Source organism: Emys orbicularis, chromosome 6, assembly GCF_028017835.1.
Source record: "Emys orbicularis isolate rEmyOrb1 chromosome 6, rEmyOrb1.hap1, whole genome shotgun sequence".
NCBI lineage: Eukaryota > Metazoa > Chordata > Testudines > Emydidae > Emys > Emys orbicularis.
This window is the reverse complement of record NC_088688.1, coordinates 46,570,100-46,588,439: the sequence shown is the minus strand read 5'-3', so window position 1 is coordinate 46,588,439 and position 18,340 is coordinate 46,570,100. Positions and strand designations below refer to the sequence as shown.

At 40.1% G+C, this 18,340-nt stretch overlaps 1 protein-coding gene across 3 annotated transcripts in view; it reads left to right on the top strand.

Moving 5' to 3' along the window:
* Positions 1–17,676, top strand: part of SV2C (synaptic vesicle glycoprotein 2C) — a 144,049-nt gene extending 126,373 nt beyond the window's left edge. For 2 of the 3 annotated variants that reach the window (XM_065406576.1, XM_065406575.1), the window contains 4 exons: positions 818–951; positions 2,768–2,971; positions 3,797–3,956; positions 17,493–17,676. In XM_065406576.1, the coding sequence (XP_065262648.1) occupies positions 818–951; positions 2,768–2,971; positions 3,797–3,956; positions 17,493–17,676 (682 nt within the window). The remainder of the gene's footprint in view (positions 1–817; positions 952–2,767; positions 2,972–3,796; positions 3,957–17,492) is intronic. The other variant, XM_065406577.1, reaches the window with a different exon arrangement.
* The last annotated feature ends 664 nt before the right edge of the window (positions 17,677–18,340 follow it).

The window sequence follows — 18,340 nt, the reverse complement described above, 5'->3', positions numbered from 1 at the left end:
ATATTGAGTCTAATGTTTTTATTATATGTATGGTTATCTAATAGGTTTCCTTCACTGTTTAAAATGAATTAAATAACAGGTCAAAAGGCTATGGTATTAGTAATCTGAGAGTCAGTAAGAAGGAGGGGCCAGAAAGTAAGAAGAGCTAGGAACTAGAAAGAGGCAATTTTAGAATAGTGTGCACAAAAATTTCTATGCACAATAATTACAATTGTACATGTAGTCACAGTAGCAGCATAAACATATTTCCATTTAGACATCTAGCAGATTATCTGCACATGCAATATTTGTGACTGTGTTCCAGCATTTTTGTGTAAACATTTTTTAAAAATCTGGGCCCAAATGTTGAGCCTGACCTGATGCAGAGGGTTTTGTCTGGCTCAAGAAATAAAGGATCTTTAAAATCTGTTAGCATCTCCACTAATCATTTATTCCAAGAAGCCAGATTTCTGGAGCCTTAGCGAAGAATACAGTAGCACTTGTGAAATGCTATTTAACATTGCTTTTAAAAGTATATTACATCAGAGTCCTGAGGTTCTTTACATTTTGATTAGAAATTGGTGATAACAAATATTTTATCCTTGTATTAACTATGAAAAGGGTATGCCCAGCAGCTGTGAGGGAATGTCATTTTGTGAAATCAATGTATTTAACAATGGTTGCACAGCATCAGTCAATCAGCCATTCTGACTCTGCAGGAAGTATTATGTTTGTGGGTGTGGGACTTCTGAGAATGGCATCCATGTAAGACTGCACAGCTGAATCTCTAATCATGATGCATGAAGGCAGACTGATGGAAATTATTTGTATTGGGCAGGTTTATTATGATGAAGTTTAAATCAGTAACCTTTGAAGATTCCCTTTTTAAGAATTGCTTATTTGAGGACATTACTTCTGTGAGCACATACTTCAGGAACTGTACTTTTGTGGACACCAACTTCTCCAGCACAGGTATGCTGAAAGGAAAATCATATCACTGTCCAACTACCGTGGTCTTATTTCACAAAGCCTGCTTGTCAGGAATACAATTCACCTCTACCCCGCTATAACGCTACCCGATATAACACGAATTCGGATATAACGCGGTAAAGCAGCGGCTCCGGGGGGGCAGGGCTGCGCACTCTGGCGGATCAAAGCAAGTTCGATATAACGTGGTTTCACCTATAACTCAGTAAGACTTTCTGGCATACCTGTCTAGTAGTGATATGCAATATGCTACCATGTTTAGGGGAGGGGATCTGAGTTCACGACTCGTACACTTTCTTTCTTTCTTTCTTTCTTTCTTTCTTTCTTTCTTTCTTTCTTTCTTTCTTTCTTTCTTTCTTTCTTTCTTTCTTTCTTTCTTTCTTCTCCCCCCATTACCTAGGCCAATAAGAAGTGGGAATATTGCAGAGACAATGGGGCAGGGCCTGATCTTATTTACATAGTCGTAAATCCAGAGTAGCTCCATTTTGTTCAATTGAATCCCATGTAAATGAGATGAGAATCTGGTTCACTGGGCTTAACATTTGGGGGATGTAGCAGCTCTTATTGCTCTCCCACATGGCCATCTTGCAAACGGTGTTGGTAGGTGTCCAAGGTAAAAATGGCCAGCCCTCTTTGCCTGAAGGGAAAGTCTATGTGACTCCGGGCCTCAAGGCTGACAGCAGTAAGAGAAACAAAGTGGGAAATGCAGGGTCTGATCTTCCAGAGCGAGTTTGGAGGACACTGGGGGAAAACTGTCAGCATTTAATAGCTTGTTCACTTCCTGGTTCAAAACGTAACAAATGGAAATGCCAGTGAGCGAGCACACTAGCTTTATACCTCTGGAGAACTATGTTCAAATCCCTAACACGGTCCGGGGCTAGTATTGAGGGTCCTTGAAATAAATGGCCATATGGGACAACAAGGTGGAAACTGGAGAAGTCACTGATGCTCTGGCCTCATTTGTGTCTCACTAAAAAGGAAACAAACATAACCCACACCTCAGGCTGTGTTTGCAGAGCGGGCACTTAGGGCTTCTCTACATGGGGGGCAATGTGCACCAGGTGTCAATTGGAAAGTGCAGTAACTGCCCTGTGTAGACCCTGCTGACATGCTCTAAAAGGTTCCTAGTCCATCAGCGGGGTCTACATGGGGTCTTACAGCACCCTCAAATTTACACCCCCCTCTGGAGGGCATTGCTGCCGTGTGTAGACAAGCCCTTAGAAAAACCTAATTGCCTCTGAGTGATTCTAGAGCATTTTTGCAGTCACTTTTTTAGAATAGAACTGCAATTGAAAGCTAATACATCCTGATCCCAAATGAAAATGAGTCTCATCTGAGTTTCCAGTGGCTATTCGTCCTCACCACAAACCCACCCAAAGGTGACATGATTGACAGTCTCTAGCCCCAGGTCGGTAGCTGAACAAGACTGAGGAACATTGACAATGCTAAGTGGTGGAAGTTTGTAAATCTTCAGTGTGCCGGGTGGTAGGCTGTACTATCAGCCTCCAGCTGAGCAAAGCACATATGGAACTTTAAGCAGCAGTTATGTGCTTTGCTGGATCAAGGCCATAGTCCCTTATTTTCATGAGCTCTGAATTCATCTGGAAAATGTTTATATATAAGGGGGAAAATACCAACAAGTAACCGCAGTAACTAGCCATATTATACTAAGCAAAGCAGCATGTAAGCTCCTATTCATCAATAAGAGTGTCTAATCTTGGGATGTTTTAAATCATATGCTTCTCGCAGGGTTATGAGTTAGCTGATATTGTTTTTGCTGACACTTCCCTTATTTCCACAGATCTTGAGCAATATAAATTCATTGACACTGAATTTATAAACTGCATATTTAAGCACAACAAGACAGGATGTCAGATTACCTTTGATGATGACTACAGTGCTTATTGGATTTACTTTGTTAATTTCCTGGGAACTTTGGCTGTGTTACCAGGGAATATTGTATCTGCTCTTCTGATGGACAGAATTGGACGTTTAACGATGTTAGGTATGGGCTTTGCCAAAATCCCTCCAAAAAACCCTAAAGCAGTCTAGATAATACAAAGTTTTCTCTTTTAGGGTTTGCTGTTCATAAAGGCAAGAAGAAATCCCTTCCAGCGACTTTTTCATTAGTGTATAATCCTAAACACCAATTCAAAAACACCTAAATGTTAGAAAGTTTGGAAATTAACAGCTAAGGAGCCCAGCCAATTCTCAACTGCCATATATTTGTTCATCACTCAGTATTACCATAAAATAAAATAAGTATACTATTTTAAGCACTTGTGGTTGTGGGATTTTTAAAAGTGCTCAGTATTGGCTTGCTCCATTAAAGGGAGAGGGAGCTGTGCGCGGGTAATCCTCAGATGGTGGAGCAGACCATTTAGTGAGTGTAGGGAACTATCTAGCTAGCATAATTTAGAGGAGCCCGTAGACAGGTTTCTATTTTGGGACATTAGTGGAGGTTGAAAATCAGATGTCGACTCTTCATGATGACAAATTTATGCTCATTTTACTTAAATAACTAAGTAATTTATTATGTTGATTTTCTATGAGCAACATCCTACATAAAGACTGAGTCCTACTAAATTATTCTTGTTAGTTTAGTATGGTATGTAAATGCATTCCTTGTAATTGCAAGAAGTGTGGTCCCTACTGATAGTTGCCAGAGAAATTGGTTCTGTTTTAGAATTTAGTTTTAAATTCAAATGTGCAGTTTAGTGATTTAAACTGTCCAATGTGGAAAGGCCATTGTTATGCAAAACAAACAAGATTATAAATATTATTATTCTGTAAAAACAATGACTTTTTTTTTGGTCTGCCTTGAATATAGGTGGTTCTATGGTACTCTCTGGAATTAGCTGTTTTTTCTTGTGGTTTGGTACCAGTGAATCCATGATGATAGGCATGCTGTGTTTGTACAATGGTCTCACCATCTCAGCATGGAACTCCCTTGATGTCATTACTGTGGAACTGTATCCTACAGACAGAAGGTACATTGAAATATAACTGTGTTAGTCCTGCTGGCTCCATTGCAAAACATACTCCAAGTCTTATAATGTATTGGGGGAGGAGGGATAGCTCAGTGGTTTGAGCATTGGCCTGCTAAACCCAGGGTTGTGAGTTCAATCCTTGAGGGGGCCACTTGGGGATCTGGGGCAAAATCAGTACTTGGTCCTGCTAGTGAAGGCAGGGGGCTGGACTCAATGGCCTTTCAGGGTCCCTTCCAGTTCTAGGAGATGGGATATCTCCATTAATTATTATTATAGTGTGCTAGTCTTCCACTCCTTATTTCTCTTGCAAACAGAGGGAAAAAGAATCTGGTTTCTGAGCGGTTTGTTTGATAATGATTTGAGACATATTTTGCATCAGATACCGGCTCTTTTGAATTAATACCATAAGAAGTATAGTTGATGTGAAACATGTAGGTTCAAATTCTGCTCTCATTTAGACTGTGCTAATCTGTAGTGATTCTGCTGACTTCAGTGGACTGATTCTGGATTTACAATAGTATAACTAAAGGGCAGAATTTGAACCAAAGTATAATTGTGTATTGACTGTGAAATGATGTGGAGACTATAATATAATCACTGGCACAGGGATTTGATAGCATCTTTTGGGAGGGCTAATGCGTTTGGCCCAAGTATGAAATATTAATCAGTCCTGTGAGGATTTGTATGAAGGGTCAGCAGGTATCTACATGATCTCTTCATTAACCAGCTACAAAGAAGCCTCTAGAGCACTGCTTCTGACCTTTCCAGGCTCTTGAAGGGCCCCCAGGCCACTTCCAATTTCTGCAAGAAAGTTTCTCATCTAACACTGAGATTGGAGCTCTAGATCATTGGTCTAATGTCAGTGAAGGGATTAGAAGGACAAGGATGTATAAGATGTTGTAGTTCATCAAGAGTAAAACTAGTAGATCTGAAAACTGAGACAGTTTATTTTCTTCCTTTTATTCTTGAAAAAATGCTCCTGTTGTAATTGTTCAGATTCCTGTCAGTGAAGCCTGGGGGGCATCTTTTCTCACATTATTGTACGTCATGTCATGAAGGCATTAGACATTTTTAATACAGGACAAAAAAATACCCAGAGGCTACTTATTGCCTAATGCCTTACATGCTATTCCAAGCTTTTGGGGTGAATATATGCATAGACCTTTCCTCGGGAAAGGAGAAATTATAGATCCAAGTATAAGTACAACACTCACCTCTAGTTCCTCTTTGGCAGAAAAGCTTCAAAGATATTTTCTTTTTTTACACTGGCAGTTCATCTCCATTGTTGTAGCAATCTCAAGATAACCATACCAGATGACTTATGAATCCAAAGCATTCTATTTTTATGTCACTGTGTTTTTATTACACCTCAGGAAGTGCTCTTCCGGTAATAATCATCCCATCAACCAAGCATTATAAACCTTCTTTACAGATAGCTATTTTCTTGGCATTCCTGAATGTAATAGAAGTAAATATTTTATTAAAGCCAGGTAGAGGAAAATTACTGTGATAAAACTCATTAATTTTAGTGGAAGAAAAATATAATATTTTTTAATAATAATAAAAAGTTACTACTGGTAACTACTCCATCTACTTTTTTACATTTCAGCATATATCCTAGTGAGTTTGCATTACATCTTTACCTAATAGTTGCTCTTTAGCAGTTTCTGCTAATACCACTACTACAAGAAAGGGTTTTGTCCCTTTAAAACAATTTACACACAATAACAGCTGCCCACAGTTCCACCACAAAAGATGACTTCCAGCTGAAATTTCTTCTACAAGGGCTCAACCAGAGAGCAAATATTTTTATATTGCATAAAAAGGCTGGTTGGTAGAATCTGCTGATCTTTGACTGGCCATTGGCAATATATACCAGATTTTCACAAGGGCCAGATTTTCACAAGAGCTCAGCTCCCAGCACCACCTGTTGAGTAGGAAATCTGGCCCTAACAGTGGCCTTCTGGGTTATTTCTGTGCAGGGCTGGCCCTATTTTTGCAGAGTTATGTGAAAAGTAACACTTGTGTGGACCCAATTTGCTGCTCCTTTTCCTGTAACTGGCCACCTCTTCCCCTCTCAGTGTGTTCCCATGCCAATTCCTGCCTGCCTGTGATCCCCTCTCCCTGTAGTGACTCCCTACCCTTTGCCCATTTATGAGGCTCCATGGGCTCTGGGGTTCCATCTACATTGCCTAGGAAACCAGGAGCAGAGAAGAAGTACAACTTCTAAAGAGGGACTATAGACCTAATCCAAAAACCATTGAAGTAATTAGACTCCTGTGGGAAGGAAGTGTTCTCTGAGAGTAGTTCCCAGAGAGTAGTTATCAGTGGTTTACAGTCATGCTGGAAGGGCATAATGAGTGGGGTCCCACAGGGATCAGCTCTGGGTCTGGTTCTATTCAATATCTTCATCAATGATTTAGGTAATGGCATAGAGAATACACTTATAAAGTTTGCGGACAATACCAAGCTGGGAGGGGTTGCAAGTGCTTTGGAGGATAGGATTAAAATTCAAAATGATCTGGACAAACTGGAGAAATGGTCTGAAGTAAATAGGATGAAATTCAATAAGGACAAATGCGAAGTGCTCCATTTAGGAAGGAACAATCAGTTGTACACATACAAAATGGGAAATGACTGCCTAGGAAGGAGTACTGCGGAAAGGGATCTGGAAGTCACAGTGGACCACAAGCTAAATATGAGTCAACAGTGTAACACTGTTGCAAAAAAAGCGAACATCCTTCTGGGATGTATTAGCAGGAGTGTTGTAAGCAAGACACGAGAAGTAATTCTTCCGCTGTACTCTGAGGTGATTAGGCCTCAACTGGAGTATTGTGTCCAGTTCTGGGTGGCACATTTCAGGAAGGATGTGGACAAATTGGAGAGAGAACAGAGAAGAGCGACAAAAATGATTAAAGGTCTAGAAAACATGACCTATGAGGGAAGATTGAAAAAATTGGGTTTGTTTAGTTTGGAAAAGAGAAGACTGAGAGGGGACATGATAACAGTTTTCAAGTATGTAAACAGCTGTTACAAGGAGGAGGAAGAAAAATTGTTTTTCTTAACCTCTGAGGATAGGGCAAGAAGCAATGGACGTAAATTGCAGCAGTAAATTTGCACTTTCCAAAATGTTCTTCAAAATACAAGCTTTCGGGCTCCACAGGGCTCTTCTTCTTCTTCTCTGTGGAGCTCGAAAGCTTGTCTCTCTTTCACCAACAGAAGTTGGTCCAATAAAAAATATTGCCTCACCCACTTTGTCCCTCTCATATACGGGGGACCAACACAGCTACAACAACACTGCAGATGTCCAAGTACAGGCTGACACAATTGACCATAACCATTCTTTCTGTTATAGTCTATTAGGTAAATATATATTTTTATGCAGGCCCATCCATATTTACATGTACCTTTATGGTCTATCAGTCTCTAGATCACCATAAAGAATTCCTTAACCTTTAGAACCTTCCAAACAATTGTTCTCTCATCCTTCCTTCCCCCCACTCTCCCATCCTTGCCTCCATCCCTGGTTCTGATTACCCTTTCTCTGTCCCTCTGAGACCTCTCAGATCTCCCTAATCCTCCTTTACTCTCACCTGACTGCACATTAGCACACAGGCCCAATCCAAAACTGGCTGAGAGCCTTAAGGTACTGTCTTGCCTCTTCTTGGTTGCCAGCCCTCTCCCCTGCATGGAGCCATTCTGTCCTATATTATCAGTTCCTTACCGCTACCAGCTGTGCACTGCTTTCTCTACTGTTTCCCTGCCTGTAGGAGAGGTGAGGAACCAGCAATAGAGGAAAGCAAGGTGCAGCTGGAGAGTGGGCTAGAAAAAAAGCAGATGTTTTCCAGCTGTGGGAGGTGAGGCTTAACATAGGCAAGTGATCCAACCCAAAAAACCTTCCCTTCCTTCCAGCACAGCTCCCCAATAGGTCTTAGAAGCTAGCTGGACCCCACACACCTGACAATTTGCCAATGTCATGAGTTTAATAAACTGTACTACAAGTAATTTATGTAATATATTGGCTCTTTGTCAGTTGGGTATACAATGTGAATTTTGAAAATAATCAATGTACATGACATACAGTGACACATTTAATTTTTCCCTGTGTTGGTATGACTACAGGAGAGAGTGCGGGTTGTTTCAGTAACCTAACTGCATTTGTGAACCTTAACATGTTTAGGTTTCTTTTAAGTTTAACCTTAGCTGTGAGTTTCCTGGGTTTTCTAATGCTTGGGTTTGAGGTAATTACAATACTCCTTTAATGTTGTTTGTCCTAAATGACTGGTATTACTAACTCCATCTTCATACTTTTTGTCTGGACATATACTATAAATCTTCATCGGAGCTGTTCAACTGCAAATATAAGAGACTACATAGAGGTGAAATAGGAGATACACCTATTCTCTAATTAAGATTTTAAATTTACACAACAGTAACTCTGATACTTCTGGGTTTTTCTTTACTGCTTTTTAAACACATTTTTGTACAATACAATAATGATTAGCTGCATTGGTCCAGTTTCTAACAGCATAAAACATGTCATTAAAGATAGTAACTTGTTGAGCATCACCTTCCTTCTGGATGGGTTGCTCAGCCAACAGACTGGTTCTGGAAAGCCTTTGATTAGTCTCAGACTCTCAGTCCCGTAGTATCTGCCCCAAATCAATCTACAGCCATTTAAGGGCCTCCCAAACCTTCTCCCTTCCAAACATTTAAGAAATGTAGGTTTTGAACCCTTAAGATCTTCCCAGATTAATTGACAAGGAAAGTGCTGCCTCGTATTTTCATGCAATCTCAAAATCTTTCTCCCTCTGTTCCCTGAGATTTTTTCTTATCAGAATTGTATCTCAATTACACAAAATAAAATTATGTTAAAAGAACATTATTAAGGTTGCAAAGTCAAGCACACTCACAAGTTTGGAAATGCCAGAATTAAGGTTGCTTAGCAACCTTAAATCAGCCCCCCTGTATTTATTTTTCTGATGGGACCCTGACTCATTCAGTGTACAGGATGGACAGTGTTCACTCACTGAGCAAGCTAGCCAATATTTCTTTTATCTTCATCATTTAGCATGTGACTGCATGCATTATTTACTGCACACCATCGAAACCCTGCACTGACTACAGAATTATTAATTACCCTGTGTTTTTTCCCTTAAGGTGCTCTTATTCTAGTTTCTTAGTTCTTCGCAATCATAAATTAATTAATCTTCACAACATCCCAGTGAGGAAAGGTGGTATTATTGTCCCCTTTTCACACATGGGGAACTGAGGCACAATATGGTCAGAAGTGTCCACTAGTTTTGGGTTTCCAATTTGAGACACCTAACTTTTCAGAATACTTAGCATCGTATAACAGTTTATATGTTCAAAGCAGAGCTCCCATTGACTTCAGTTGCAGCTATGAGCTGCAGCACTTCTGCAAATCAGATTCCGGGGTCTCGAGTTGGACACCCAGAAAATGAGGAACACACAATTAATGAAGTGTGGTTACGCGACTTGCCCGGCATCACACAGGGACTCTGTAGTAGAGGCAGGGATAGAATCCAGTTCTGCAGGCCAGCATTCAACTACCTTAAGCATGAGACTGTCCTTTCTCTTATGGCATTCCCATGATTCATTCAGTACACACCTTCCAGCTTCTTCAACAAATGAGGCAAGGGTCCTACAGACAACAGTCTCCTTCATTGTACAGCCCTGATTTATCCCCAGAGCAGGTCCATGCCGTGCACTGAATCAGGCAAGGGATCTGTGGGGAAAAAATAGTATGCAGTCAAGTAATTAAAGACTGTACCATAATGCATATGCAGGAGGAGGTAGAATTAAGGTTGCACAGGCAACCAGCTCTATCTGTAATACACATTTGAATGGAATAGGGCTAAAATTCTCTAGAGACGAGATGTTTAGGAAGTTTTTCTTACTTTAACATTCAATTGCTACATTCATGTAAATGACAATAGCTTCTTGTGAACTAGTTTGGGGAGCACCACGATTAGAAGTTAGAACTCTCACCCAGGAGTAGCTGTGACCAGATAAACAAGTCAAACCTAAGTGGACTTTGGAATAAGACTGATAAGTATAGTCATCTCATTGTACCTCCTCACGGTCACATTAGATCAAGTAATCCAACAGTTCATTAACTTCACTAGGTCTGCCAGACATCTGGATTTTGATCTTGGCCAGCTAATTTAGAGTTCACAATGAACTGTAAAATGCAATCATCGTCTCCTGCCTTTTCCCAGAGCATTTGAAAAGGGTGCATAGAGTTCGGTCAAAAATGAAAAATTACAGATCTGCCTACTACTCAGTGCACCCATCCTTCATTTCCCTTTCTGAGCCTGGAGAACTCCCCCAGAGTGATCAACATTATCCACAGGATAGTTTAAACCCTATGTTGTATTGTTGTTGCTGTCAGAAGAGAAATTTTGTATTCATCTCAGACATAGCTTTGCAGTCACTGACTCACAGTACACTTCCTGGCAGTTATTTTCTACAAATGTGGTTCAACTGCACTCTGTTGAAACTCATGTTTCTTTTCTTATGACATAAAATGCCTCACAAGTCTTTCTTTGCTGTCTTTATTTTTAGGCTACTGCTGTATGTTTTGTTTCAGATATGATCTCAAGGAGGATTCATATGTAATATAATCCTGATCATTCCCATCTGCTGACTTGCACTTGTCCTGTCCAGCAGATGAATTCAGATAAACTCAGCTGGAAAAATTTTTTGTAAAAAGCACATGGGTTTTATTAACTCACTTGATCTAGTTCTCTAGGTACTTGTCAAAGTGTCTATCTCCTTCCTCCCTCCCTCTCACTCTTCAGCATCAAGGATGTAAAAATCTAGGACCCCTAATTCTGACTGTAGTTCCTTTTCTTATATCTCCAATTGTATACTTCCATGTGTGGTGGTGAAATGATCACATTTCAGAGATTTATAACCAGACTATACAATTGTCCTTGATGAACCATTAATCTGATGCAGAAAGGCAAATTCTGTGGTCCTACTTGTGGGTAAAATTTTCACCTTCTTAGTCTAGGATATGAAACTGTGTCCTAATGTGAAAGGGGGGGAAAGCTGGACATGCTTGAGTTGTTAACATTAGAAGATTGGCCATAGCATATTGAGGAAAAACTGCTAGCTTCCATTATATCTTCTCACATATATTTCAGGGAGCCATGATAATGCTATTCATAGTCTTATGTGAAGATGTGGATGGAACCTGGCACTGGGTCTGGAAACTAAAGTGTCAAATCCCTGGCCTGTACAGACAGGTGCCCCTGCAAATGCTGCTGGGATTTCAGGAAGAGAGTCCCTAGGTGCTCTGGCTGCAACGCCAGACCATTAAGTTTAATAGTAGAAGTACCTGGCCCACAGAATATACATGGCATCCAGGGAAAGAGCTCTGGTGAGCTATAGGCTTGGGTCACTAACCTCCCATTTTTAGCCACTTTTTTCATTTGGGACTTTGGCTAAAGGAAGCCGTTTCTCTTTGTCATGTCTTAACTAAACCAGGCCTCCCTGGCACCAGAATTAAAACCTACCTTCTAACTGCCACCACACTGGCAGACCTGTCACACTCCCATATTTCTGGAGGATTTTGCCTATTGTTATTCTATTATTACTAAAAGATATAAAATAAATAATTTTTAAAGAGTTGAACAAATCCACCCCACTGCACTACCAGTATTGATGTGATGTGTTCCTGTCAATTTTCTAAGCTGTGCACAGGATTATGACTACATAACTCCCCCAGTCCCTAATGGGAATCACACAGCTAATTCCTCACAGTCTCAGAAAACGGGAGTTTGTGCCAACGATTTGCCCATTAACTGATCAATGTAGTGCAGATTGGTACAATGTTTGGTAATGACTTCACGCCTTCAGGCGTCTGCATTTCAATCCACACTGAGTGCTTTGATGATTCACCAAGTTTCCTTGATGATTCTTAGAATGTCAGTACACTTCATCTCCTCTTCGAAGCACAGCAGCAAGGATTGCAGCAGAGATAGAGGGGGAGACTGTGCCCTGTTGTGCTTGGAGATTGGGGCAGATACATACAACATTTCTCAGTCCCTCCATCGTACTAGAATGAGTTATGGGTGCAGTGAAGGGAAGTATTAATATGGGATATGATTGATTTAAATCACAAATATTTTAACAAATACATTTGTATTTTAAAGCTGTAGGGCCTGATTCTGCTTTCCTTGAGCATCGAAACTCTTGTTCATGTTTATTGGTGCACAAGGCATGCACAGTCAGGCCCATAGTTTCAAGATTCAAGTGAGCGATCAGAGATGATTGAAAATAGAGAGAACACCGTTCAGACGCAGCAAGAAAGGACTACATTATTCAGACATTTTTCTTCATTCTTTGAACATCTTATTTGTGTTCCTGGTTACAATTAACAATATAGTATTTTATGCAACATTTTATGCGTGGAGACTGCGTAAAGATCAAAAGATGACATTTACTACAGGGTTGTTCACTTTAAAACCTTGAAACAGTCAAGGGCAAAGAAAAATGGGCTTATTTTAACAGTGTTATTCATCTCTCTTCATGATCATTTGACAATGTTCCTGAGATCAGAAAATTAGCAGCACCATCCAGTTGCAAAAGTTTGACTATGCCAATTATATTTTGCAAAAGAGCTGGTTTTTTCCCGTACCTGAATACTGCACCAATTTAGTGCAAATATATTACAGACCATCTTTAAAAAGTACCTTCATATTTGAGTTAAAATACAGATCATATATCCACATGATAACAGTCCCGGAATATACTGCAGGTTCTGAATGTGCTAGTTGTAGAGCACACAGGATATGAAAATAAATGTTCCAAATGCTCAGGAAATTATATGCAGGCCCTTGTTATAACTAGATGATGTAAGCAGATAGCATCTGTGAAGCAATTTACCTCTACAGAGTAATATAAAAAGTATCCCTATATGTTCCTTAGCATTGCCCTTCCAAAGATTTCATGTCTAGATCTGTGTCGAAATTTGCATTAGCTAGATCTATATTCTTTTGTTAGTTCTGTTAACTCTTATTCTGTTAGCTTTTACTGCATTTAGGCTGAGACCTGTTGATAGAAAAGAATTACATTATCTCTACATAAACATTGTTTTTCTCAGTGTTCATAATCTTTTGGGCAAATTTTGGCCTTAGGGCACTAGTAGAAGCTACAATAAGTGCATATGTGTGTGTGTTTATATATATATAAAATTAGGGCTGTCAATTAATCACAGTTAACTCATGTGATTAACTCAAAAAATTAATCGCGATTAATCACACTTCTAACAATAGAATAACAATTGAAATTTTAAAAATATTTTTGGATGTTTTTCCACATTTTCAATATTGATTTCAATTACAACACAGAATACAAAGTGCACAGTGCTCACTTTATATTATTATTTTTTATTACAAATATATGCACTGTAAAAATGATAAACAAAAGAAATAGCATTTTTTAATTCACCTCATACAAGTACTGAAGTGCAATCTCTTTATCGTGAAAGTGTAACTTACAAATGCAGATTTTTTTTTGGTTACATAACTGCATTCAAAAACAAAACAGTGTAAAACTTTAGAGCCTACAAGTCCACTCAGTGCTACTTCTTGGTGAGCCAATCACTCAGACAAACAGGGTTGGTTATAATTTGCAGGAGATAATCTGCCTGCTTCTTATTTACAATGTCACCTGAAAGTGAGAACAGGCGTTCGCATGGCACTTTTGTAGCCAGCGTTGCAAGATATTTACATGCCAGGTATGCTAAACATTCATATGCCCTTCCATGTTTTGGCCACCATTCCAGAGGACATGCTTCCATGTTGATGATGCTTATTAAAAAAAAAAATGCATCAATTAAATTTGTGACTGTACTCCTTGTGGGGAGAATTGTATGTCTCCTGCTCTGTTTTACCCGCATTCTGCATATATTTCATGTTATAACAGTCTCGGATGATGACCCAGCACATGTTCGTTTTAAGAACACTTTCACAGCAGATTTGACAAAACGCAAAGAAGGTACCGATGTGAAATTTCTAAATATAGCTACAGCACTCGACCCAGGGTTTAAGAATCTGAAGTGCCGTCCAAAATCTGAGAGGGACGAGGTGTGGAGCATGCTTTTAAAAGTCTTAAAAGAGCAACACTCTGATGAGGAAACTACAGAACCCAAACCACCAAAACAGAAAATCAACCTTCTGCTGGTGGCATCAGACTCAGATGATGAAAATGAACATGCATCAGTGCGCACTGCTTTGGATTGTTATCAAGCAGAACCCATCATCAGCATGGACGCATGTCCTCTGGAATGGTGGCCAAAACATGGAAGGGCATACGAATGTTTAGCATACCTGGCATGTAAATATCTTGCAGCGCTGGCTACAAAAGTGCCATGTGAACACCTGTTCTCACTTTCAGGTGACATTGTAAATAAGAAGCAGGCAGCATTATCTCCTGCAAATTATAACCAACCCTGTTTGTCTGAGTGATTGGCTCACCAAGAAGTAGCACTGAGAGGACTTGTAGGCTCTAAAGTTTTACATTGTTTTATTTTTGAATGCAGGGTTTTTTTTACATAATTCTACATTTGTAAGTTCATCTTTCACGATAAAGAGATTGCACTATAGTACTTGTATGAGGTGAATTGAAAAATACAATTTTTGTTGTTGTTTTTTACAGTGCAAATATTTGTAATAAAAAATAAATATAAAGTGAGCACTGTACACTTTGTATTCTGTGTTGTAATTTAAATTAATATATTTGAAAATGTAGTAAACATCCAAAAATATTTAAAGTAAATGGTATTCTATTGTTGTTTAACAGTGCAATTAATCGTGATTAATTTTTTTAATCACTTGACAGCCCTAATATATATATGTATTTGCACTGATCATAACAAATAAGTTGTATATCTTTAGGGTTATATTCTGTGCATAAATAAAGACAAAAATGGAACAATACCTACTCTCATACTAATCAATCCCTTTCTTCCACCATGATACTCCTCCCAGTACCAATCAAGCTCTCTGCCTTCACCACGATTCCCCCCTGGCATCAGTTAGACTGGAGACGTGGCCCTTCCAAGAGGTTCTCCCTGAATCGGTCAATACCACTATACTGATGCCCCATTTTGCACTATGGGACTCCCCTCCTCGTGAGTCTCACCTTACAACACAGACTCTCCTGGGGAGATGGGGAAAATCACATCCTGCTCTCTAGGGCCCCTCTAAGGGTACATCTACATTGCAGCTGGGAATGGGCTTCCCAGCATGGACAGACAGACATGCGCTAGCTCTGCTCAAGCCAGTGCACTAAATATAGCAGTGTGGCAGCAGTAGTACAGGCCGTGGCTCAGGCTAGCTGCCCAAGCACATATCCAGGAGGTCCAGTTTGTACTCAGGCAGCTAGCCCAAGCTGCTGCCCATGCTATCTCTGACTGCACTGCTATATTTTAGCGCAGAACTAGCACCTGTTGAGGTACCAGCCTCCTTCAACAGTGTTCCCAAGGCTCCCACAGTCCTCCCCTTGATTGGTTTCTTCAACAGTTTTTAAGAATATAAGAACGGCCACATTGGCCAACAGTCCATCTAGCCCAGTATCCTGTCTTCAGACAGTGGCCAATGCCAGGTGCCCCAGAGGGAATGAACAGAACAGGGAATCATCAAGTGATCATCATTCCTAGGGCTTCCTCAATCTCTCTGTCAGGCAGTGGCTTTAGCAGCTTTTCAGGCAACATTGCAATGGATTCCTTGGTCCATCCCTCAGTCAGAGGGTTTCAATCTTGGGTAATATATTTACAGGGCTTCCTCAGTTTCCCCACTTAAAAAGTGAGTCTCACAGGTCTGCACTGTTCCCTCTCTCGTGCCACAAATCTTGCAGCCTCAAAGGTTCCAAGGCATTTCAGTTTCTCCTCTCAAGCACCATTCTCAGCAGACTCTCTGGCAGCAAGCAGTGCTTACATACCAGAGTAATAGCCACCTTAGGAACAAAAGGTAAGATTCCAAGATTTGGTGGCCACTCTGAGTGGCCCTCCCATGACTTTCCTGCTTACCTTCTCAAGCAGCATCTCTTGATAGCTTCTGCTTTCCATCTGCCTGTCTCTTTTCCCCCAGACATATCACTGAGGTTTTTTCCCTAGTGTGGTATGTTAAAGGGACACCATGTGTTGCATAAAAAAGAATAATGAATACTTTAATCAAAAGGAACAATATTTTGCTAAAGTCCAAATATTTTAAAGGTTGCAAGGGAATCATAAAACACAGCTGTTGGCTGCAAGTGACCTGTGGGCACCACAGTACATGCCAAGGGTCTAATACACAAATGATAGTTATAATCACACAGCAAGACTGACTATGTGTCATGAGTTCAGAAAGTGCATAATTCACAGAGCTAATGTGGAAACAATAGATATCAACATTTATGATTTTTCTCCCATAAGAATTCTTGGAAAAAAAAGAATGTTGGCTTCAGCATTTGTACAACATCCCACTACAGTGTCTTCTTGGTCATCAGGCTTCACCCTTCTGTTCCTCTGACTGAACCCCTGATGACACAGGACACCTCTGTCCAAACCCATATTGACTAACACTTCTGATACCCTTTGCCTTTCTTTGTTTCTATTAGAGGTTTTGTTCTCTTTGGGACATCCTGTGCAAAATTACCTAAGCAACAGTCTCCATATGATATATTCATGATTAAACAAGGTTTATTAAAATCAAAGTGGTTTGCAGAACATATCTAGTTTTAACCTTGTCATCAGCTAAGCAGATGAGTTACTCTTGGGCTTTGATAAAGAATATTAATAGGATCATATATTATGTTTCCATAAAGCAATGTCCACTCGAATGCGTTTTTGTTAAATTCTCAGCTAGCAAACTACCTCCCTTCCCTATCCTGCAGAATCTCTTAGGGCATGTCTACACTTCAAATTAAAACCTGTGGCACCAAATCTCAGAGCCTGGGTCAATTGACTCAGACTCATGGGGCGTAGGCTGCGGGGCTGAAAATACCAGTGTAGATGTGCGGGCTGGGGCTGGAGCCTGGACTTCGAGGCCCTCCCTTCTTGCAAGCTTTCAGAGCTGAGTCTAAATGTCTACACTGCAATTTTATAGCCCCACAGCCCAACCCCACAAGCCTGAGTCAGTTGACCCGGGCTCTGAGATTCGGTGCTGTGGGGTTTTCTTTGCAGTGTAGTCATACCCTTACATCTCACCTCCATCCCAAGACCCATTTTTCAAGCCCCCATTCGGTTCATGTCCAAAGTCTTAATGTTCATTATTATATGAGGATGAGATCTCATCAGCATTTCCACCAAGTACTGTTTGATCAGGTGTGTCAGCTGGAGGAAATTAAAACTTTCTGTTCCCCATACAAAGATGATCGTCCCCTTGTTTTGTTGGCACACTATACAATCAAGATGGCTCCACTGAAGTCAATGGGGCTACCCTGATTTACCCCAGCTGAGGATCTGTCCCAAAGGCTTTAATTTTTCAAGCATGTTTAATGTTATTCTTTTTTTTCTTTTAGGGCAACAGGCTTCGGCTTTTTGAACGCACTATGCAAAGCAGCAGCTGTACTTGGAAACTTAATATTTGGTTCCCTTGTTGGCATCACCAAAGCAATCCCCATTCTTCTAGCTTCAACTGTTCTAGTGTGTGGAGGTCTGGTGGGACTTCGACTTCCTGACACAAGAACCCAGGTGTTGATGTAAAACTGGAAAAAAGCCATTTATGATTTATTTCCCTCTCCTTTCAAGTGTCAACTCTCCTAACTGAATGGTGCAAAGGCTTCAGATTTTCAGTTCTTAGAATGGTGATCAGATAGCAGAAATCTAACTCAAAATGAGATATTTTTCTGTGACAGAGGTTTAGAAACTTCCATAAGAAAGTTTTAAAGTTTCACTTTCTTTTGCATTCTTTTGCTGTTTAATACTTTTTATCTTTCAAATTGCAAAGCTACCTCTTGAAACATTTTCAAAGACATATTCAGGAAGAGAAAACCGTGCTCATAGCTAGGTGTTTAAAATGCAAGCGTATTGTCACATCTAGGACATTAAAAAATAGGTCCTAGATTTTTGCCATGACACCATTAGCTTCCACAGTGATACAGACATGGAAGTCAATTATTTAACAGTATTGGTGCAGTAAAAGTCAATCTTACACAGATCAATGCATGCAGCATTAAACAGGAAACTGCATAGTCTGCATCGGTACTGAGAATATTAACGTTGTGTGACTATATTTAAGCAGTAGGGACTTCCTGCTTTCTTAGAAAAGGGCATGGCAGGCTTTGGCAGTGGCAATGCCTCTTTCAGAGGAAACCATCTTATGTAGATTCAATCGTGGTTAAAGATTAACAATTGCAATCATAACAGT